The 21,165-nt window shown below is 45.8% G+C and overlaps 1 protein-coding gene across 1 annotated transcript in view; it reads right to left on the bottom strand.

Annotated features, from left to right (window-relative positions):
* LOC141197634 (uncharacterized) overlaps window positions 1-21,165 on the bottom strand; it is a 41,480-nt gene that overhangs the window by 3,296 nt on the left and 17,019 nt on the right. The window contains exons 2-5 of the mRNA XM_073662718.1: window positions 11,192-11,371; window positions 10,984-11,107; window positions 10,803-10,900; window positions 10,515-10,605 (exon numbers count right to left, since the gene is read on the bottom strand). Coding sequence (XP_073518819.1) covers window positions 10,515-10,605; window positions 10,803-10,900; window positions 10,984-11,107; window positions 11,192-11,371 — 493 coding nt within the window. The remainder of the gene's footprint in view (window positions 1-10,514; window positions 10,606-10,802; window positions 10,901-10,983; window positions 11,108-11,191; window positions 11,372-21,165) is intronic.

Raw genomic sequence — 21,165 nt, 5'->3', positions numbered from 1 at the left:
GGTCCACCATCGGTCAATGGAAAACCAGAGGCTTCCACATTATTAGTGGCTCAAAGGCTTTTGAAAAGCAACATAGCTGCCATAAACCAATCCAGCAATATCCACTCTCCCAAAGTCAGATCTCCCCCTCACTTCTGAGCCTTGCAGTGCGCCCAAACCACATTTAGCATCCATGTACTTGACATTACTATAGTGAGAAGAACCCACTTAATTTACGGTGTGTGTCTCCTGGAGCACAATCTGGGCACTATGTGTTGGGTAATGAAATTATATATTTGTAATTTCACTCTCCAACATCCACTGCGTGCTAATTTCCGGAAAGTGTCTGTGGAGTCAAAATAGTCACTATTCCTATAGATTATTTCACTGAGGGTTATAATTTCCAAAATGGAGTCACTTTATGGGGATTTCTACTGCTCTGGATTTCTGCAATTTGGCCACATTAGGGCTTCTGCAAATGGTGGGTCCCATCTCCTCTGGGATCTGCTCCTGCGACGTCTGCTTCTCTCACCAGGAGCCGCCTTATTCATCCTGCAGGCGGCGCTGGTGATGGAGGAGACATCAGAACCAGAAGCTCTGGGCGGTGCAGGCTCTGTCCAGCCACTAAGATTAGGATGCCTGGGACCTGTAGTACCATCCAGTCTGGCAGTATGGTTGTGTGTGCTGTCCAGCTGGAGTAATCTGCTCCCTGCTTCAGCCAACTGGAAAGCACCACACCCTACTAAAGCTGGAAGCATATTGCTGGAAGCTGCCAGTTACAGCCTTGTTCTCCTCTGGTTCAGTCCTCTGTGCTCAGCTCCCGGCTTATGTATTTGTGTCCTGTTGTGACCTCGGCCCATTTACTGACTACTTTTGTGTGATTTTGTATTTTCTCTGACCTCCATGTTCTGACGGGGCTATCTGACTTCTTCTTGCCATCTCACACCACAGAACATTAGGTAACACTGTAGCCCAAGCTTAGGGAGTCTCTGTCTAGGTCCAAATCCATGTAGAGGGGTTAAAGGATGATGAGCAAGGCAAACTCTGGGATCTGGAAAATGGAGTAGAAAGCGCCAAGCCTGTTTGTGGTAGCCATCTTTTGAGCTTCCAGGTGACAGTGAACAGTGTCCCCAATACATTGTGTCTGCACACTATCCCAGCAAAATCTGCATTCAAATAGCTAAATGGCGCTTCTTCCCTTCTTAACCTGCCATGTACCCAGACAGTAGTGTACAACTGCATACAGGGTATTGTCGGATTCAAGAGAAGTTGGAATATTATTTGCAAGGTCCTTTTGTTTCCTATTATCCTTTGTGAAGAATCTCAAAGTTATCACGATATAAAGTGACACGCGTCAGATTTGAAAAATGGGCCCAGATAGGAACACAAAACTGGCTGCAGGAAGGGGTTAAATCTGAGTATTTTGGGCACTAACTACTATAGTCAAAACTATGAGTATAGACAATAACACATCTACTGAAATGATCAAACTCAACAGTCTCCATCAGTAAGAAGTGAGTAACTAGTGGTGAAACCTCTCTGGGGTAATTGGAGTATGGTGCTCGGTGTCTCTTGGCTAGGCATGAGCGAACATTTCAGTGTTCGGTTCTGAAAAGTTCGCAGAACAAATTGATATTCGCAGAATTTATTCGTCGAATATTCGTCAAACATTTCCGAATCCCATAGGAGTCAATGGGGGGACCAAAAAAATGCATAGGGAACACCTAGAAACGGGACCAAAAGCTGCCAAAACACATCAAATTAGGTGTAGACACCAGGGAAGTGCCATCAATTACTTGAGTACAAGTACTGTAATTATTACTGTGGCAGCGAAATTTATTCAGTTGCGCTTTACATGTCAAAAGGGGTCACCGACTGGAACAACAGGAGAGAGGACTATGCCTGCGAGGGCGCACAGTCACGGACGTGGTTTGTGGATCCACTGTGCCATGGACCCCGGAGAGCCTGGAGGGGCGTGACTAAGCGAGCACCGGACTGTTCACTAGAGCCTCTGATGGTGAGGTTAGACTTGGCTCCCGATGAACGCCAGGTGCCACTCCAGGACAGACCAACGTACACACAGCTTCTGGACCCAGTAGAACAGACTAGATGGCGCTGCAGGCAGAGTCTGTATCAGGAGTGCAGCAGGCAGAGTCTGTATCAGGAGTGCAGCAGGCAGAGTCTGTATCAGGAGTGCAGCAAGGACTGGTACACAACCTTACACAACTTAGACTGCAGAACAGGAAGGTTCCACTACAGCCAACCCAATAGACGGAGACCCAATTAGGATTCCCCACATTTAAAAAAATTAGTGGCAGACGTCAGAAAAGTGGCATCAATTTCACTACTGTTGAAATAGTGTAAATAAGACCCACACCTCTTCCAGTACAGCCAACCCAAGAGATGGAGACCTAACCAGGAGTGTTCACATTGCCCTAAATGAGGGCCTAACACCACCGAAGTGGCATAAATGTCATCAGACTACAAGTAGTTTAATGCAGACCCATACCTGTCCCACTACAGCCAACCCAGGAAATGCAGATTCAATCGGAAGGGTTTACATTTAAAAAAATAGGGCCTAAGATCACCATTTCCGTGGCCAACAGATTGGAGAATGTGGAGTTCAACCTCTTAGCTTTGTCGTGTGTGGGATGAAACAGTCTTTTACGTGACCACAACAGCGGGATTGAGGGCTGGCTGCAGTGCTGAGAAAGGGCAGAGTACGGTGAAACGGACAAACCGATAGACCGTGAGTGAGGTGCATGCGGAGATGTTACGGTGGATTGAGAAAAGTGTGGTGTGCTCAGAGAAACAAACACAGCAGGCATGTCCGCTTCACTTACAGCTGACAGGCTGTCACTCAGCCTAACTGCAGCGGCTATACAGCTGGTTCTGTCGGACACCTGCGTGACACAACTTGACACGGTAACAGAGGAGGAGGAAGAAGCAGTAGAGGTGTTTGATGGGGCGGCTGATGGTTGCTTTTTGAAAATCAGTTTAGAGTTTATTATGTTTGCGTACCCATTTGGGGAGAACAATATCTGCACCAAATGCTCAATTTCACTACATTCACTCCATAACTATAGAAATGCATGGAGACCAAAACCGCTTCCACTACAGTCAACCCAATGGATGGAGACTCATTCAGGATTCCCCACATTTCCAAAAATTAGCGGCCCACATCTCATCCAGTACAAACGACCCAAGAGATGGAGACTTAACCAGGAGTGTTCACATTGCCCTAAATGAGGGCCTGACACCACAGAAGTGGCATCAATTTCACTAGAGTATAAGTATTGCAAAGGAGGCCAAAACAATAGATGGAGACCCAATCATGATTCTCCATATTTCAAAAGATTAGTGGCAGACACTAGCAATGTCTAATCAATTTCACTAGAGTAGAAATAGTGTAAATAAGACCCACATCTCTTCCAGTACAGCCAACCCAGGAGATGGAGACCTAACCAGGAGTGTTCACATTGCCCTAAATGAGGGCCTCACATCACCGAAGTGGCATCAATGTCATCACGAGCTGGTGCAAAAAATGTGTGAAAGGACTCCCAGAAATTGCTTCTGCCACTTACTCTGCTGCTGTTTCTAATATTTTGGCGTTGACAAGCTGACGTGCCGGAGGTTGAAAGACTACAGCTGCGATGCAAACTGTGTGCCTCACTGTTACCTTGGGGAAAACCTCTATTAAGGTTGCTTAAAAGCTTGTTTCGATACTCCAACATAAGCGGGTCCCTTTCCAGGGCGGGAAGCATCTGGCAAAATTGACTCTTATAACGTGGATCTAACAGAGTGACAACCAAGTAGTCAGCATTATTTCGAATCCTAGCTATACAGGGATCATGTTTCACATAGTGCATCAAGAAGGTATTTATATGTCGGGCTCTTCCAGGAGGTCCAAAGCCAGGCTGTATTGCGGGCTGCGTAGCACTGATGCTTGTTTCCTACGTACCCTCCAGAAAACCACGTTCAAACAAGAGGGGATGATTATCCTCTTCATCCTCTGACAGCTGCTCGCCCATCACCTCTTCCTCCTCCATTAGTTCTTCGGCTCTTGCACCTTCACTAACAGTTTGCCTGGTATCACCAAACCCTCTTGATAGCTGTAATCCAGCATCACTTGGCATCCGCCTATGTGAGGACAGTCTGGAAATTTGAGACATTGGTATCCCTTCCGCATCCTCCTCTTCTTCTGGGGTCAGCACCTCCTGCCGCAGGTTATTCAAAGTTTGCTCCAGCATGTACAGTACAGACCAAAAGTTTGGACACACCTTCTCATTTAAAGATGTTTCTGTATTTTCATGACTATGAAAATTGTACATTCACACTGAAGGCATCAAAACTATGAATTAACACATGTGGAATTATATACTTAACAAAAAAGTGTGAAACAACTGAAAAGATGTCTTATATTCTAGGTTCTTCAAAGTAGCCACCTTTTGCTTTGATGACTGCTTTGCACACTCTTGGCATTCTCTTGATGAGCTTCAAGAGGTAGTCACCGGACATGGTTTTCACTTCACAGGTGTGCCCTGTCAGGTTTAATAAGTGGGATTTCTTGCCTTATAAATGGGGATGGGACCATCAGTTGTGTTGTGCAGAAGTCTAGTGGATACACAGCTGATAGTCCTACTGAATAGACTGTTAGAACTTGTATTATGGCAAGAAAAAAGCAGATAAGTAAAGAAAAACGAGTGGCCATCATTACTTTAAGAAATGAAGGTCAGTCAGTCCGAAAAATTGAGAAAACTTTGAAAGTGTCCCCAAGTGCAGTTGCAAAAACCATCAAGCGCTACAAAGAAACTGGCTCACATGAGGACCGCCCCAGGAAAGGAAGGCCAAGAGTCACCTCTGCTTCTGAGGATAAGTTTATCTGAGTCACCAGCCTCAGAAATCGCAGGTTAACAGCAGCTCAGATTAGAGACCAGGTCAATGCCACACAGAGTTCTAGCAGCAGACATCTCTTCAACAACTGTTAAGAGGAGACTTTGTGCAGCAGGCCTTCATGGTAAAATAGCTGCTAGGAAACCACTGCTAAGGACAGGCAACAAGCAGAAGAGACTTGTTTGGGCTAAAGAACACAAGGAATGGACATTAGACCAGTGGAAATCTGTGCTTTGGTCTGATGAGTCCAAATTTGAGATCTTTGGTTCCAACCACCGTGTTTTTGTGCCATGCAGAAAAGGTGAACGGATGGACTCTATATGCCTGGTTCCCACCGTGAAACATGGAGGAGGAGGTGTGATGGTGTGGGGGTGCTTTGCTGGTGACACTGTTGGGGATTCATTCAAAACTGAAGGCATACTGAACCAGCATGGCTACCGCAGCATCTTGCAGAGGCATGCTATTCCATCCAGTTTGCGTTTAGTCGGACCATCATTTATTTTTAATGACAATGACCCCAAACACACCTCCAGGCTGTGTCAGGACTTTTTGACCAAGAAGGAGTGTGATGGGGTGCTTCGCCAGATGACCTGGCCTCCACAGTCACCAGATCTGAAGCCAATCAAGATGGTTTGGGGTGAGCTGGACCGCAGAGTGAAGGCAAAAGGGCCAACAAGTGCTAAGCATCTCTGGGAACTCCTTCAAGATTGTTGGAAGACCATTTCCGGTGACTACCTCTTGAAGCTCATCAAGAGAATGCCAAGAGTGTGCAAAGCAGTCATCAAAGCAAAAGGTGGCTACTTTGAAGAACATAGAATATAAGACATATTTTCAGTTGTTTCACACTTTTTTAAGTATATAATTCCACATGTGTTAATTCATAGTTTTGATGCCTTCAGTGTGAATGTACAATTTTCATAGTCATGAAAATACAGAAAAATCTTTAAATGAGAAGGTGTGTCCAAACTTTTGGTGTATATGACCGGAATAGTGATGTTGATGATGGCATCGTCAGTGCTAACCAGTTTAGTACCCATTTCAAAACCGTGCAGAAGGGTGCAGAGGTCCTTAATCTGTTCCCACTCCGCAAACGTGATATGCTCCAAGTCCGTACTGCGTTGCCCCAAGCTATACGTCATGACATACTGCGCCAGAGCTCGTTGCTGCTGGCACAGTTGCTGCAACATGTGCAGAGTGGAATTCCACCGCGTCGGCACATCGAAGATCAACCTGTTAACTGGCACAGACAAAGACCTCTGTATCGATGCAAGTCGATGAAATGAGGGGTGCGAACGGCGGAAGTGAGCACACAGCTTCCGTACTTTGTGAAGCAGCTCATCCAGGTCAGAATAGTGGCGGAGAAATCGCTGTACCACCAGGTTGAGGACGTGAGCCATGCAAGACACGTGTGCGAGCTTGCCTAGGCCTAGGGCCTCTAACAGGTTCGCACCGTTATTGCACACAGCCTTCCCTGGTTCTAGGTTCAGCGGAGACAGCCATTGCTCAAACTGAGCCTGGAGAGCAGCCCACAACTCTACACCTGTATGACTGCGATCTCCAAAGCATATTAATTTGAAGACTGCCTGATTACGGAGAGCCCTGACTGCGCAGTACGGAGGTGGTGTGTATTCGCTCCGCACCTTGGAACGCGTGTCTTGTTAAGGCAGAGGTTGAGTGCGCAGGTGGAGGCCCTAGAGGAGGTGGAGGACGCAGAAGCAGCGGAGTAAGTGGGAAATACAGAGGTTTCTTCTGCAAGCTTTGGGGATTGCAAGATTTGTGGAGCAGCTCCTTCCCCGCTTGCCCCCACAGCCACCCAGTGCCCAGTCAGCGAGATGTAACGCCCTTGGCCTTGCTTACTCATCCAGGTGTCTGTGGTGAAATGCACCCTGGCACACATAGATTTAGACAAGGAACGGGTGATGTTGTCTGCGACATGTTGGTATAGCGCAGGCACCGCTTTCTTAGAGAAGTAATGGTGACTGGGCAACTGGTACTGGGGGACTGCGACGGACATCATTTTTCGGAAACCGTCTGTATCTACCAGGCGCAAAGGCAGCATTTCCGTGGCCAACAGATTGGAGATGGTGGTGTTCAACCTCTTAGCTTTGTCATGCGTAGGATGAAACAATCTTTTACGTGACCGAGGGACCGAGGGCTGGCGGGACCGAGGGCTGGCTAAGGTGCTGACAGAGAGCGGAGTATGGTGAACCAGAAAAACTGGTGGAGTGTGAGTGAGGTACAGATGTTACGGTGGATTGAGAAACATGCGGTGTGTTCGTTGAAACGAACACAGCAGGTGTGTCTCCTTCCATTACAGCTGAAGGGCTGTCACTCAGCATGACTGGAGCAGGTAAAGAACCAGAGTTTCTGCGATGGGAGACCTGCGTGACAATACTTTTCACGGTAACAGAGGAGGAGGAAGAAGCAGCGGATGCGTTTGATGGGGCAGATGATGGTTGTTGAGGTGTGCTGGTTCGCATTTCAGCGCAGTAAGATTCCCAGTGTAAAGAATGTTGTTTGAGCATGTGAATGTTCATGCATGTAGTAGTCAAATTTTTGCAGTTTTTCCCTCTACTGAGTTGTTTTATAGCAGAGTTTGCAGAAAACGTGAGTTGGCTCATCCTTTTGCACTGACAAAAAAGGCCCATATAAAGCAACCCTTGCTGCCCCTGCGAGCTGCAGAGCCATGACCGCTGCTGGCCACAGCCACGGTTGTGGCTAAGGATGCAGTGCTCCTCGTGCTTGCATCACTCCATGTCTGTGCCGTAGGGCGAAATGTAACCTCCTCGTCTTCCTCCTCCACCTCCTCTGATGAGCTACTCGGCTGCGTGACTCCGGGTTCACACCAAGTAGGATCTTCAACCTCGTCATCATCCAATGTGTTATCCCATTCCTCGCCCTCAGAGTGACCCCTCTCCTCTTGTTGCCCTGACAGCACAGTACAGTCCACATGAGCCTCAGGTATCTGAGTCTCAAAGGGATCACCTCCCTCCCCTGCGGTTAACGTCTGGTGACGAGGGCCAGGAACCTGCTCGGACCTTACTTCATCCTGACCCGAATCCAAGCTAAAAAAAATTTGGGCATCGATGCAGATGCTTTCCTCCTCTTTACTCTGTGACTGTTTGGAGTACACTTCTGATGCCAATGGTGTAGAATGGGTGAAAAGTATCTACAGACTCATCCATCTGTCGTTCGCTACAGTCAGTTGGGCAGTTGTGACGTGGTGCTTTCACTAACATTACCACGTACCCCAAGTACACCTTGAACACCAAGCCTATTCCCCATTCCACCACGCCCTCTCTTTTTCCCATTCATGTTGGTCAGATACAGTGGTAGGAGCACGCAATTAACTAAAGAAAAATACGTTTTTTCCTGTGCAATAACACAGCACACACCTGAATTTCAACGACACTAAATGACAAGTTAAGATATGGCCTGCCGTATAAGGTTACTAACAGACAAAAGAAATTTGTTAGTGTGCATGAGGCCGATAAAACCTACAAGATATTCTCCAAACAATTTCAAACTGAGATGTCCCCTGCTGTATTACTTTAGGAACAGAAGAATTATTTTTTTGAATGAGGATGAGGCCAGTATGACATAGAATATATGCTCCTAAATATTTAAAACTCAGATCTAGACAGCTGTATCACTTTACTCAGAGCAAAAAATATTTTTGGGTTACTCTGCATAAGCTCTGCATCCAGCTGACTTTGACCGCCACTGGCGTAGTAGCTGGCTTATAGCACGGTATGACTTTTGGCACAGGAAAAAATATTATTTTTTGGACTGGGCGTAGCAAGAGGAAAAATTTATTTTTTTACTCTGAAACCAACTGTAGTTCAACTCCACTAAAATAGTATCTGACACTAAAAAAAACTTTAGTGCACACAGCTTTCAATATCACAATAGCAACAGAAAAAAACAGATTTTGTGCTCTGCAATAAGAAGCTCTCCAGACTGTGCAGAGCACAATTTCAACCCCACTAAATGAAAAGGTGCGCTGCGCTTGCTTGATCACATTAGCAAGTGCAAAAAAACATTCAAGGTATACTGAGACATGGAGCTCTATACCAGCGGTGCACAGCACTATTGTATGGCATGGGCCCTCCGTTTCTGTCAGAATCTCAGTACATGCACAAGAACACCAAAAATGTGCTGCCCCAGCGGTTGCAGAGGTACACAGGCCAGGGATTATCTACACTATCTGACTACCACACAAGCGCCCATCTATCTAGCTAATATCTCTCATTACACAGGAGAACACTGAGCTGCGTCTGTCTCCAGCAGTGACATGGACATAATGGCGCTAAGGGAACATGGCCGCTTTTTATATTGAGAGGACATGTGATTTCTGCAGCCAATTGTAGAAGCCCTTATGTCTGGACAGTGAAGATGATTCCTGCGATATGATTGGCTGGCCGCGCTTTCCTCAGTTAAAGTTACCGTCCACAGGAAAAAAAACAAAAAAACAGTGCGCCACTGATCTGACCTGTTCTAAGTTCTCCAAAGCCCCCACACTCACCTGGCACATGTCACCACCCATCATACACTTGCACTATGCTAACAAAATGCCGTGGTTGCCCCTCATTCATCTAACTTTTTCGATTTTAAGACAATTTGCTCGCCTTTGCGATCTTGAATCCGAATGTGCCATATTCGTGCCGTATTTGAAACTTTCAAACATTTGCCGAACAAATTCGCTCAACACTACTCTTGGCAATCTAAACTATCATAAGGGCCAATATTTTCTGTCAGATGAGTTTCAAGAAGAAATATTACACATAGAAAGAGAACTTTTTATAATACTGCAGAGCTGAGGTGTCTTAAATTTTGCCAGAAACACGTTTAGATGTATCCCCAACCTGTATGATCTTTTAATCTTTTTTCAATAAATTGAGGATTTTAATTATTCTTGGGACTCACCATAACTAATTTTCTTATGTGAAGCCTTAAGTCACGGCTATTGGTTGGAGACCCACAGCATTGCAAAACGGACTGAGTTACACTAATATGACACGGTGAGGCTGCCTTTTTTGTTTATTTGTCTTAAATTTAGCTTAGAGATATATCATGGCACAGGTGCAATGTTTTTTTTGTTTAGTTTATCACAATCCTGTTTGAAGTTAGTTGGTTTTAAAAGAAATTTACACTTGGCCCTCAACATTTAATGTTGTAGATCATAAATGTGAAGTTTGGCCAGAAAGACTGGACCTGGTCTTGTAGGGACCATATGAGCACATTCAGCAGCACAGAAGGGAGAGAAGGTAGATTCATCCAATAAGATATCAGGGATCTAGGAAGCCAACAGCATCATTACCCTCCACTTTCTCTTACGGCCCATCATAATAATTTTCTTCAAGTGATTTTCTGGCTTTGTGGTTTACAGATCTGGGCAGGTAACGGTCAAAGTCTCCTAATCACAGGGAGGAGGTGGAAAATCCAGGTTGTAACTTCTATGGAAAAGGGTTCAATGGCCAAAATCATTTGAACAGTTTTGGGTGGAAGAGAATGTTGTGGTCTAGAGGCAAAATGGTGATCACACGATTGTGATACGGCCAAACTACACCACTGATAAAGCAGCCACAGCCGGTGATTAAGAATAATCTGTGACTTCTGTGCATTTAGTGGTTACTACTCACCTGGGTAGTCACATGTAGGAATCTCCTCTTTACACCGCTCATCACCCTTTACATATGCCTCTATAGTATTAATATGGGTCAGATCTTCACCCTGAAACAAGTATTGTAAAAGTCACAAACAGATGAGAAGTCCCATCTATGATCAGCTCTAATCCTGCCATCTCCACCGTTCTCATTACACAAGTATAAAACATATAATACTGGTGGATAAAACAAGACTGAGCACAAGACCTTCACAGCCATCTACACATCATAGGGGAGATCTCATGACACCTTCTCTCCATCTACCTGATGGTCCTGAGGAACATTGGGGTCTTCTTGTTTACAGTCCTGTGGAAGAAGAGGATAGGGACATCTGTCTGGTGTCGTCCTCTTACTGGATAGATCTGGAGGAAACACATACAGGGACTGAATTCATTCTTTACATACAGATAATTATAGGCCGTGTGTATTTAGTCCTGTCTATTACCTGGTGATGTGAGGGGCTGGGGAACCTCCATCATGACGTCTTTGTACAAATCTTTGTGTCCTTCTAAATACTCCCACTCCTCCATGGAGAAGTAGACAGCGACATCCTGACACCTTATAGGAACCTGACACATACAATGATACAGTCATCCCCCCGAATCCCTTCATAGCGTTACTGTATAATGTCCCAGCATTCCCAGCAGTGTCACCTCTCCAGTCAGCAGCTCAATCATTTCGTAGGCGAGTTCTACGATCTTCTGGTCATTGATGTCCTCATGTATGAAGGGGTGAGATGTAGGCCCTGTGATTGGGCGCAGGGGTCTTTCCCATCCCTCAGACACAGGGTCCTGACAGCGCTCACTAGAGGTCTTCTTCACTACTGTGTAATCCTGGTTATGGAAAGACACATTAATAAATCTCCCTCCAGACATTTCCAGAGTCCTCACCTCTCTAGTTCTGTCCATCTGTTATTCCCATAGATAAGAATGATGTAATGTGACGTCATCAGAATCTCTCACCTCTCCAGTAAGACGGAAGAGGATCTCTAGGGTGAGGTGTAATATCCTCTCTGCTATCTTATCTCTGTCCATATCCATCTTTGATGGGTCCATAAGGAAAATTATCTTAAATAGAAAATCTTCACTGAGAGGATTTGATATTGTAGGGACCTGAATGAGAAGATGATGAGCCTATGTAACATCATAAAAATCCTGTGTAATAATACAATTACTGGAGATAATAAGGGGAAATCTATGAGGAGATATATTATTTTACAGTATTTAGTTTTCTTCTCTACATCTAGTAATAAAACCTATATATTTTAGGCCACAGCCAACAAGCAGTTTCTTCCTTGGAGTCTGCAGCTGAACACGTTTCTCATAGACTCATCTTCCATAAAGCTAATTCTCGTCTCATTTACTGACACTAGAATCAGCATTAGCAATACTGCAGGAGATATTCATTACACGTGACATGAGAAATAACTACTTCCTGATGAGGACGACATCTTCATCTTCTACTACGGCTCTAGAAACATATTTAGCCAGATTTCTTCACTGACTACATCTCCACCGGCCGTCTATATGAATGTTTCCCGTCTTTCCGGACTGTAATCTTCTATCACGTTAGATCTCATGTCTGATTCACAAACAGAAGTTTGAGGCTTTTTCTTCTTATAGTTTTTTTCTGATTTATGGCCATAGTAAACATGCATTTATGTGCTGCATAGATACCAACTTAAACCAAGCTCAAATTCTGTGTTTTGTTCACGGGCACCATGGTGGTCCTGTGGGCTGCTGCTATGGATGATACACCCCTAAATATCCAACTATCATATGGTAAAAATCTCATAGGTCCTGTATTTATTAGTATCTGCATGAAGAATGGGGCTAAGTGAGTATTTATTAAAGGGAATCCACTCCAACGACTACCCCACGGCCAGCAAGCATCAGAATCTTCACTGAATAAAAAGCCATTTCACAGCAAACAGACCTCTAATATGAGGCATTCAGGTATGTATAGAGTCACATTTCTATCACCTGTATGCCAATATTAGAGGTCAGATAAGTCCCAGGGGGGTGATAGATTTCCTTTAATCAACCGTGGGGTAATGATAAAATCAGATATGTATCAAAGTATTGTAAGGTGGCTAATGGTTGCGTAGTCGATGGGAGGTATGTGTCACAGAGATGGCAGGTCTCTGTGATGTAACCCGGAGTGTTTCTCTAGGGCACATAAGCACTAAGAGGATCGTTTGGTGCACCTGGGAGTCGGGTTACGGGTAGCTAGGAGAGAATGGGCGGGTCCAGCTACCCACATACCTCACATCTGGGTGTGGTTAACAGCCTATAAAATGGAGGCTGTTGTTTGGCACATGGTCTGTGTGTTTGGAGGGAGAAGGCCTCCTGTGTGTTTGTCTTCAGACCAAGCCAGGACACTAGACGCTACCCCAGATTGCATGCCACACAAGCCTGGCTGAGCAGAGACCTGCTAAGGACATTTACTTTGTTTGCCTGATCTAAAACATGCCTCCTGTTTTCCTCCAGTCACACCCAAGTGAGTAAAACCTCTACAATTGGTGTTAGACTTGTGGGCAGCGTTACAAGCAGAGACGTGTGACTGCTACAGCATGGACTGCATGCCCTGGGTGAAGTCTGTTGCAAGCCAGCAAGCATCACTAGACAAAATTGAGGACCTGCTGAAACACCTGGTTCAGTCGCAGCAGCATCAACAGGAGACTAACAGACTGTTGTTACAGCAGATCCAGCAGCACTAGCAGAAACAACGTCAGCAGATGCAGCTTCTGGCAACCGCCATCCAGGACAGGATGAGCGCTCCAACCCCAGGTGCGACTGATGACTCCCATGTCCGGAAGGCGGTATGATGGGCTTTGCAGAAAATGACCCCGGGAGATGGCGTTGAGGCCTTCGTGATGGTGTTTAAAAAGGTCGCCGAGAGGGAGAAATTTCAACAAGAGCAGTGGGCAGAGGTACTGGTGCCATACTTGACGGGAGAGCCCCAGAAGTACACCTAGTAGGCATACTATGATTTAGCTTTGCAGGACGCCCTATTTAGCTTCGCATAGTACGCCCTATCTAGCTTTGCAGGACACCAAAGAGTATGGCAAGCTAAAAACTGAGATTGTCGCGCGCTTGGGGGTAACAATGACTATCAGGGCACAGCAGGTTCGTACCACCGGAACAGACCACCTCGCTCCCAAATGTTTGACCTGTTGCACCTGGTCCAGAAGTGGCTGCAGCCGGAGTCGTCAATGCCTGCACAGATGGTAGAGTGGATGGTGATGGACCGGTTTGTGCACTCCATGCCGAGGCCCATACAGCCTTGGGTTGCCCAGGGTGATCCCCAGAATGCGGATGAACTGGTCGGACTGGTCGAGAGATACCAGGGGGTTGAAGGCTCCTTGGGAAGGCTTCCCTCTCCATACTGGGGGTCCCAACAGGGGGTGGAGGCCCAAAAGGCGGTGAGACTTCCAAGGCCCAAAGGGACGAGGGAGGTGGTGCCCAAGGTCCATATGGGTGATGTTGTTTGCTGGAGGTGCCACCGCCAAGGGCATATAGCCGCCTGTTGTCCCCTGAACCTTGAGCCGATGGACTGCAGTATAGGACATCGTTGTTCATATTATGCTTATCCAGCCTGCAGTGTGAACTGTCTACCCAGTGAGGGGCCACAAGCATGTCCCGTGAAGGTGAACGAACAGGAGGTAACGGCACTACTAGACTCGGGGAGTCTGGTGACCCTTATGAGGGCCACCGTTCCTCTACAAATGATCCGTGGGAAAAAAGTCGGAGTTCAGTGCAGTCATGGTGATGCTAAGGACAACCCATGGCCAGAGTGGACATTGAAACGGCCTACGGTAGTGAGTCCCACAAAGTCGGCACCATTCTGGACTTGTTGCACCCTATTATTATAGGCTGGGACTTTTGTTTGTTTTGGGATCTGTGGGGGGTAGGGTTCTGGGTTCGCAGGCTAAGATAAAAAAAACGTTAACCCTAATGAGGTATCACCACACCCAGAGTCAGACAGGTTTCCCTTTTGTGTCCTTGTGGGGGATGAGGAGGTAGTGCCCCCTGTGTCTGCCATTCCGGAGTTAGGGGTGACCGACCAGCGAGAATTTTGGGTCTGCCCAACATAGGGACCTAACTCGGAAGGAAGCCTTTACTAATGTCACTGTTATAAATGGGGTTGCACAGGAGCCGAGGCTAACAGGTTTCCCCATTTTATTATGAGTGGGGAGTTGTTGTAGTGGGTTAAGAAAGTGAGGGAGGAGTGTGTGGAGCAGTTAATAGTGCCAGGCCCCTTTACAAGGAAGGTGTTGAACATGGCCCATTCACATGTTTTGGGGGGACATCAGGGAGTGGAAAAAACACAGGAACGGATCATGCAAAGGTTCTATTGGCCTGGATGTCACCGGGAAATATTTAAGTATTGCAGGTCTTGCCCTACGTGCTAGTTAACCACCCACACCTCTCGCTTTCGAAGTCCCCTTGTGCCATTGCCCATTATTGAAGTGCCATTCGAAAGAATTGCTATGGACTTTGTCGGTCTCCTGGTTGAATCTGCTCATGGGCATCAATATATATTGGTTATCCTGGACTATGCCACACGCTACCCTGAATCGATTCCACTGAGAAACTCCTCCGCAAAAAGTAAAACCTGTGAGTTGGTCCACATTTTTTCCCCGAACAGGCTTACCAAAGGGAGATACTCACCGACCAGGGAACTCCCTCTATGAGTAAGGTGATGAGGGAGTTATGCAAAGCCCTTCAAATCTCCCAACTGAGGACTTCAGTATACCATCCTCAGACAGATGGCTTAGTCGAAAGGTTTAACAAGAATCTGAAGAGTATGCTGAGGAAGGCAATAGAAAGGGATGGTAGAGACTGGGACTGTAGGATATCTGTTGTTCTCTAACCGAGAGGTTTCACAGGCATCTACGGGGTTTTCGCCATTTGAACTCCTGTATGGCGGACATTCGTGGGGTCTCCTGGATGTCACAAAGGAAACCTTGGAAGCCGAGGTCACGCCCCACAAGAGCGTCATCGAGAATGTTGCTCTGATGCAGGAGAGGATTGCGAAGGTGATGCCCATTGTAAAAGAACATCTCCTCCAGGCACAAGAAGCTCATGCCAGAGTCTACAACCAGTTAGCCAGAGTGAGGCAATTCAATCCGGGAGACAGAGTCCTCGTGCTAATTCCTACAATGGAAAGTAAGTTCTTGGCCAAGTGGCAAGGGCTGTATGAGGTGGTGGAAAAAGTGGGTGAAGTGAACTACAAGGTTCATCAACCGGGACGATGTAAGGTGCACCAGATATACCACGTCAACCTCATCAAGCCGTGGCAAGACAGAGAGGCTGTGGAAGCTCCATGCTTGCTGGGCAAGCCAGAAGGTGATGTTGGAAGAGTCGCAATAGCGGAAACGCTAACGAAGGCCCAGAAACAGCAGTGTTGGGAGTTGATGCAGAAGAACCGGGATCTGTTCTCGGAATTACCGGGATGCACAAGTATCATAGAACACGAGGTTCTGACGGAGCCTCATGTGCGGGTAAACTTGAAGTTCTATCAAATACCTGAGGCCCAACGAGAGTTGATCTCCAAAGAGGTAGCTTGTATGCTGAAGCTCGGTGTCATTGAAGAATCCAAGAGCAGTTGGTCGAGCCCGATCGTCTTGGTCCCAAATCCCGATGGTGAGTGGAAATTCTGAAACGACTATCGGAAGTTGAATGAGGTCTTCAAATTTGACACATATCCCATGCCACGCGTCGATCAGCTGATCAAGAGGCTTGGGCCAGCAAGGCACATAACCACCTTGGATCTGATGAAGGGATATTGGCAGATCCCCCAATGGCACAGGTAGACAAAGAAGATTGCGTTTTCTACACTTGACGGATGCTTCCAGTATGTCCGGATGCTATTTGGACTGCAGGGGGCCCTTGCAACCTTCCAGAGTCATGGATCGCATCCTTGCATCCCATAACAAATATGGCGCAACATACCTGGACGATATTATTATCTTCAGTCCAGACTGGTAGAGTCATCTGGAAAAAATCCAGGCTGTGTTTGATGCTCTGAGGAAGGTGGGGTTTTCAATAAACCAGAAGAAATGTAACATGGGGAAAGAAGAAGCCAAGTACCTCAGATATGTAGTGGGTAGAGGCGAGATTAAACCCCAAATTACTAAAGTAGAAGCAATCCAAAATTAGCATAGACCGCTGTCGAAAAAGCAAGTCAGAGCCTTCCTGGGAATCGTGGGATACTACAGGAAATTCATCCCAAACTTCACCATGATGGCCGCACCCCTGACTGACCTCTTTAAAGGGACAAAATCAGCCATGGCCAAGTGGACTGCAAAGGCGGATACGGCCTTTCAAGAGATTCTGGTTCTGTGTAATCAACCGGTCCTGGTTGCCCCGGACTTCAATAAAGAGTTTATATTCCAGAAAGATGCCTCAGGTGTCGGTTTAGGAGCAGTCCTTTCCCAGGAGATACACGGGGAGAAGCACCCTGTCATCTACCTGAGTAGAAAGCTGTACTCCTGCGAGAAAAATTATTCGGTCATAGAGAAGGAATGCTGGGCTATAAAGTGGGCGGTGGACACTTTACGGTACTATCTGTTAGGTTGAAAATTTAGATTACTATCAGACTATGCCCCACTCGGATGGATGAGGGGTCACCCTCTTGTTTTTAGCCCTACAGGACTTCTACTTCCATGTAGAACATAGAGCATGGAAGCTACATGGTAATGTCCATGCTCTCTCGAGAATCCCCTGTCTGGTAGTAGAAGGTGCCAAGTCCCACGGCTTTAGGCAGAGGAGAGAGATATGTAAGGTGGCTATTGGTCGCGTAGTCGATGGGAGGTATGTGTCACAGAGATGGCTAGTCTATGTGATGTAACCTGGAGTGTTTCTCTAGGGCACATAAGCACTAAGAGGATTGTTTGGTGCACCTGGGAGCCGGGTTATGGGTAGCTAGGAGAGAATGGGCGGGTCCAGCTACCCACTTACCTCACCTCTGGGTGTGGTTAAAATGAAGGCTGTTGTTTGGCACATGGTCTATGTGTTTGGAGGGAGAAGGCCTCCTGAGTATGTTTGTCTTCAGACCAAGCCAGGACACTGGACGCTACCCCAGCTTGTGTGCCACACAAGCCTGGCTGAGCAGACACATGCTAAGGACATTTACTTTGTTTGCCTGATCTAAAGGCTATTTGCTTTTCTGTTTGGCTTCTGGGTTTATGAAGCAATAAACCCACACGAACTTTTAAAGGAACATGCCTCCTGTTTTCCTCCCGTTGTGCCCAAGTGAGTAAAACCCCTACAATATGTATAAAGAAAGGGTATGGTACTCAAAGAATGTTTCAATAATCCGCCACAAAGCGTTTTCCCAACAGGTTCATTAGGAGGCTTGATACAGGGATGATAATTCATGATGTTTAGCATAGTGTGCCTAATAGCCAGGTGTCCATGTTTAAATATCCCACTTCATCCAAAACCCCAGAATAGTAGGCCCATTCCAATTCCTAGAGGTGAATTGTCACAGGATATACTGTACCACGCCTACGCTACTTCTCATGAGCAAGAGGTTCGATAATGTCCATCCCCTAGTGTGCATGTTGGGAAGTGACGTGCTTTACGCTGAAACGCCAGATAAACTGATTGCCTCCGCGCCACTCGTACCTGTGACTGCGCGTGCCCGTAGTTATCATTCCACGACGGAGCACATCCAGGATCATTGTCCACAAATGCGCATGCCCAGATGTCTGCGTTCCACACCGGAGCGCATATGATATTGGAGTGCATTCCACCAACAGAAAAATCCTCTTTCTGAGATCAGTATCATGGAAGACTAAAAACAAGTGTTATAGCAGAAGATGGAGTCCCTCAAGTTTAAAGGCCCCATCTATGCTATATAAGTCTGACAGTTATTTTAGGTCAAAACAACAGCAAGCTGAAATGTTCCTTCTTGTATCAATAGCGTGTCCTTGCTAAGAAGATAAAGTGTCCTCCTTGGCCAGATGTTTCTTCTTGTAGCAATAATGTGTTCTTGCAAGAAGATAAAATGGCCTTGCTAACCAGATACGTCTAATTAAATATTTTAAAGCATACAGAAACTAGCTTTTTTAGCTTGTTCAGCTAAACTGTAAAATCGAACCATATATGGAAAATCCGTTTCCTGCCTTCAGGGTGTATATTAGCCCTGTGTTTTGTAATAAAGTTTAGAGTATGTTTAGACACAAACATCCTGTCCAGTGTCTTCATTCTCTCCAATATCGTAATCCAAAGGATAGAAGACCAAGAATGCAGTGATGACACAAGTATTGCACATCCTCCCATCATGCAATAGGCATGTAGATCTACTTTGTCACTGGGATGGTGGCCCAAAGTATATTCCTAAATGGTCATATTTGAGCCCTATTGCATAATTAGAGATACACAAGGAACACCACACTTGTTAGTTAATAAATAGTATAAGTGGGATATAACTGATAAGAAATAATTCTGATATAGAAGCTCAGATCTCTTGATGAAGTAACACAATATGTGAACCTCATTCGCAGGGAACTGAGTAGCAATGGGTAGAGTATAAAATCCAAAAATGTAATCCAGAATGCGGCAGTATTCATACAAAACAAGCATAGGAAATTTGCTCATTCAGTCCCGTAGGGGCTCGTGAATCCAGTCTGGAAATACACTTGCTTTCCTTTTTGAGGATACATCTATTGAGATCACCTCCTCTCACATTGGGTTTAACCACCTCAATGATGCAAAAGGAGATGTCGCTTGTTTCACCTCAATGTGCACTGTTCATGTGTCTCACTAATGGGGTGTCCCGACCATGGCGTATTTCGCCCAAATGCCACCCCACACTCCTCCTAGACTGCCTCTTGGTCATGCATACATAATCTAGGAGGCAGGTGCATGTGGCCACATATACAAGTCCTGAGGTTTTACAGTTGGATTAATCTCTCTGGAAAAAGGTTTCACCTGTAGAGGAACTCGAGAAAGATTTACATGGTCTCATCCAATTACATGTAGAACTTTCTCCACATCTAAATAAACCACAGATTCTTCTATCTAGCCAAGTCCCCTTGAGTGCAGGTTTTTATAGAAACTATGCACCATACGGTCCCTAATTGACCAACCCTTTCTGAAAGTTATTGTGGGAGTAAATCCCACAGCACCCTCAGGTCCGGCTCAGCCACAAGTACATCCTAGTGTTTTCTGAAGATATTAAAGCTAAGGTCACACTTATTGTCACAAGTTCCTATTACTTATGTCATCCCATATTTTTCTTGGTGTCTTGGTTAGGTATGGAGGGGTGTCGGTCTCTCCTTTTTTTCTGCAAACAGTCGTGCGGAATTCAAAATGTACTGTGGGTACCTTTTTTCTTGAATCTGGTGTTTATGTCTATCGCCTCTTTATTAAGATCTGTGACATTAGAGCAGTTTCTTCTCAACTGTAAAAATTGGCCCTTGGATATTGCTTTGTTTTTTTTTTTAGGAGGATGGGGTGGTTGCTATCCCACTTTAATAGTTTATGGTAGATGAGTGTCCCTAGGGTCCCATCCAGGGCTGTGGATTCGGAGTCGGTGCCCATTTTGATGGAGTCGGTATAAAATGGACCGACTCCGACTCCTAAAATAAATTGGGTACAGTAGTTCAATGTAGTTTGTGAGGAATATTTTTTCATAAGAATTTGGGAAAGTTATGAAATGTCCTATAAATGACTTTCCTATTCCTGATCTAAGGGTCTAGACTTTTAGCTAAGAAAAATGTGTCCTCCGTAAATTTATCACTTAAAATGAGCCATGTATGAGGGAGTCGGTGTCATGGAAATTGAGGTGTAGGAGTCGAAGGTTTGGCTTACCGACTCCACAACGCTGGCTCCCATCCCATACTTTCTTGATTAGTATATCCAGGAAAGGCAACTGGTAATAATTAAACTCTGATGTAAATCTAAGATCGACTCTATGGATATTGAGTTCCCTGACAAATTCAAGAAATTGTTCACTCGTCCTTGACCAGATGATAAAAATGTTGTCAATATATCTATCCCATGCCCCAATATATGGACGCCACCACTTATTATCATCCCTGAATATTGTGGTTTCCTTCCACCAGTCCAAGAATAGGTTAGCAGATGAGGGGGTACAGAGGCTCCCCATCGCAGTACCCCTGAGCTGGTGGAAGTACTTCCTGTCAAAAAGAAAGATGTTATAAGTAAGAGTGAATTTTAGAAGATCCTCCATGAAGTCATTATTTCTGCTACACGCTATAGATCTCGATTTCAATAAACGTCTTACTCTGATACCATCATCATACGGTATATTACTGTACAAAGCCTCAATATCTAGGAAGGCCTGCTCCCCTACATGCCTGTATACATGCTCGACGGTCTACATGTAGGGGAGCAGGCTAAGGGAAAACCACTGTCCGGAGGGATTATTCCAACTGTAAAACCTCAGGACTTATTCCAACTGCAGGACCTCAGGCGGTACTGTGGGGGGGGCATTACACATACTACATAAGGGGCATAATGGGGGCATTACACTGTGTGGGGGCATTACACATACTACATAAGGGGCATAATGGGGGCATTACACTGTGTGGGGGCATCACACATACTGCATAAGGAGCATAATAGGGGCATTACACTGTGGGGGCATCAAA

The sequence above is a fragment of the Phyllobates terribilis genome, unplaced genomic scaffold (genome assembly GCF_046119375.1).
Source record: "Phyllobates terribilis strain yellow unplaced genomic scaffold, ASM4611937v1 Scaffold_85__1_contigs__length_6476398, whole genome shotgun sequence".
Lineage (NCBI taxonomy): Eukaryota > Metazoa > Chordata > Amphibia > Anura > Dendrobatidae > Phyllobates > Phyllobates terribilis.
The sequence above is the reverse complement of the archived record's forward strand: the minus strand, read 5'-3'. Positions and strand labels throughout refer to the sequence as shown.